The sequence below is a fragment of the Pyxicephalus adspersus genome, chromosome Z (assembly GCF_032062135.1).
Source record: "Pyxicephalus adspersus chromosome Z, UCB_Pads_2.0, whole genome shotgun sequence".
Lineage (NCBI taxonomy): Eukaryota > Metazoa > Chordata > Amphibia > Anura > Pyxicephalidae > Pyxicephalus > Pyxicephalus adspersus.
This window is the reverse complement of record NC_092871.1, coordinates 15915915-15918731: the sequence shown is the minus strand read 5'-3', so window position 1 is coordinate 15918731 and position 2817 is coordinate 15915915. Positions and strand designations below refer to the sequence as shown.

At 44.0% G+C, this 2817-nt stretch overlaps 1 protein-coding gene across 1 annotated transcript in view; it reads left to right on the top strand.

The window, feature by feature from the left end:
* Positions 1-2004: 2004 nt before the first annotated feature.
* Positions 2005-2817, top strand: part of NOP53 (NOP53 ribosome biogenesis factor) — a gene marked incomplete in the record, with an annotated part of 13042 nt that continues 12229 nt past the window's right edge. Inside the window, 1 exon segment of the mRNA XM_072430632.1 lies at positions 2005-2228. Coding sequence (XP_072286733.1) covers positions 2035-2228 — 194 coding nt within the window.

The window sequence follows — 2817 nt, the reverse complement described above, 5'->3', positions numbered from 1 at the left end:
TCAGCACGACGCCGTCATCTTCTTCTCTCTTTCCATGTCACCCAATCTTGCACTGTGCAGACGCAGGATCGGGTGATGTGGATGGGGAAACAGATTGCCGATCTCACTGGGCATGTGTGAGATTGGCAGTTTTTTTCTTCCATTAAAGAAAGGGCTCCTTCTGGGCATGCGCAGAAGGAGCAGCCAAGAGCCTCTCGAGATGTGTGACGTAGGTATCCCGGGAGGCTCTGCGCTCCCATTCTGTCTACCTTTTTATGTAAGGTAAAAAATTTGAGTTTAGGTCCGCTTTAATCGCACCCGATCTTGCTCTCTACATGCACAAGGTCAGGTGCAGAGGTCATCAGGGGGCATTTTTACACATGCAAATACCCAGCACTTGGTCTTGCGCAAGAAAAATCTGATCCTGCCCATGTGTGAAATTTAGCTCAGCCACAAACATAATCACGGGTATCTGCAAAAACAGAAGATAGCAGCGCAGAACCTTATGTAAGGCTATGTTCATGGATGAGATGATTCTTGCTGAGCAGTCAGGCTCATCTCGGGAGTGATTTGCCCAACGCCATTCATAGATCTGTCCTTGCAGAGAACGACTACTGTACAAGTCAATGGAGAAGAGCACAGTGTGGCTCTCCCTCCTCCCTCTCCATAGAATACAACTGGCGCCGTGTGTACAACACTCATTCATTCATCTGCTCTTCTTTTTTTATGAATGAAAACTGCACGCTGCCTAAGTCAGGAATGAAGGACAGGAAGATTCACATTGGTGTATATATATTTATTGAAGACTACATCAGGTTCATTGTTTTTCTGTCCTGGTAGACATTGTTGAGGATAAAGTGGTATCCGAAATAAACTTTGACTTTAGTTATACTGCAACCTATTTTTTTTTTTTTGTTTATATTAATATTATATTACGTGTGTTGCTGCTGAATCAAGCTGTCTACATATGTGGTCTCTATCTGATCAGCTGATAGTCACAGAGATGAATTGTCATACAAATAATTGCTTGGCCCCTGTTAAAAAAAAGAAGAAAAATTAAAAACCAAGGACACAATCCTCACATTTAAGACCGATAAAGAGCAACAAACACACTATCCTATATGAGTTATATATTTACAAAATGCAATATTTAAAGTGTTTATGCATTCACTCTATGTAGAGGCTATTGGTGGGCCTCCCTATATCTGGCTGAACACTAGAGGGCAGCAAAGCAGCTGCAATGTCAGCATCCCGCCTATAGGAAAACTACATTTCCCATGATTACTTGCATCGTGTATCATGAATGTGAGTCTTGTAGGGGGCTACAAACAAAGACTTTCCCAACAGAGCATGAATTGTAGTCACAGGGATTAAGGATCTGTAGAGCTCTGCAAAGCATATATTTGTAAAACACCCGCGTTAGGAATGTATTAATAAGATAAATGGGTAAGACGTGGGGTGTAGGGGATGACCGTCCAACAAATTGCTGCTCCATCTGACACCAAATAACCTCGAGCCGGAGCTTAGAGGAAGCAGTGGTGCCCTTTAAGGGACTGGTAAAAAATCCCTAACAGGAAATATGGTAGGGGGCACTTATGTCGGTAACAGCCATCTAAATGGGAAATTTACCTTACTCTAAAGGATTTCCCCCTAACTTCCTGTTACAAACCAGGCAGGAAGTGAAGAAATATTTACCCCTAAAAATTTAGCACGGTTTAATTTTTTTTCTACTGTAAAAAAAAGCTGTTTTGGCTTTACATCCTGTTTACCAGGCCTCACCAAGCCAATATTTTATGGCACATACCCATGCACCTTTTTAAACTTGGCAGGTGCTTTATTATGAAAAAATAAGTTAAATGCTGCATTTTGTGTCCCAGGAAATCTCCAGATACAAATCCTCACAACAAGCATCTACTCCGCCCTTTCTTCTGTCCTATTGCTATAAAAGAGTCGGCTACCCTAAAGACCCTTTACAAAGATGGCCGCTGTCGGCTTCATGCTGCGCGGAGGTGACGTACTTCCGGCATCGACGGCTCCGTGGTCTTTAGCTCCATCATGGCGCCTACCAAAGGTGGCCGCGTGGATGAGGAGTTCCTGGGGTTTAGTTCGCTGTCCAAATGCGGCAAGAAGGGGACTGAGAAGAGGAAGCGGGTGAACCGGAATAAGAAGAAGAGCTGGAAGCGGCATAGCGATGTCAGGGACGTGGAGGAGTTCCTGGAGGACGTGCGGCTTCAGGAGAGAACAGCTGGGTGAGAGCCAGAGAGCTGAGCTGCGATCAATAATAAGCACTGTTATATGTTCATCTATAGAATACTTTTATGTTGTAAGAAGGGGAGGGGGATTGTAGTCTGAACATTTCCTAATATACAATGGCATGTGTTGGCCTTTAGCCCTCCCTCAAATCCATTCCCTATTTAATGTACAATGCTGCGTAATATGTTGGCGCTACATAAACCCTAAATAAGTGTCACCGTTGAGCCTCTCAGCTGATCCCTGGATAGGGGTTTCCTGGAAGCAGGGCAATGGGAAATCCCCTCCCAGTCGATCGTTGACTGGTGGGCCACCTGTAACCTGATCCCCAAATGGCCCTATCCAATCTGCTTTCTTATCTCAAGCGTCATTAAAAATGAACTTCAGAACATGTTTGCCCATGTTGTGATATGAAGGAGGTCATTTGTAGTCCCTTCACACTTCCTGTTCTATAATACCATGAGTTGGCTTCCATTTCACCTTAGAATTAAATTCAAGCTCTTTTGCTTTGCTCTCAAATCCCTCCACAGTTCTTGCCCCACTTACCTTTCTGACCTGATAGAAAAATACTCCCCCAGCCACTCTCTC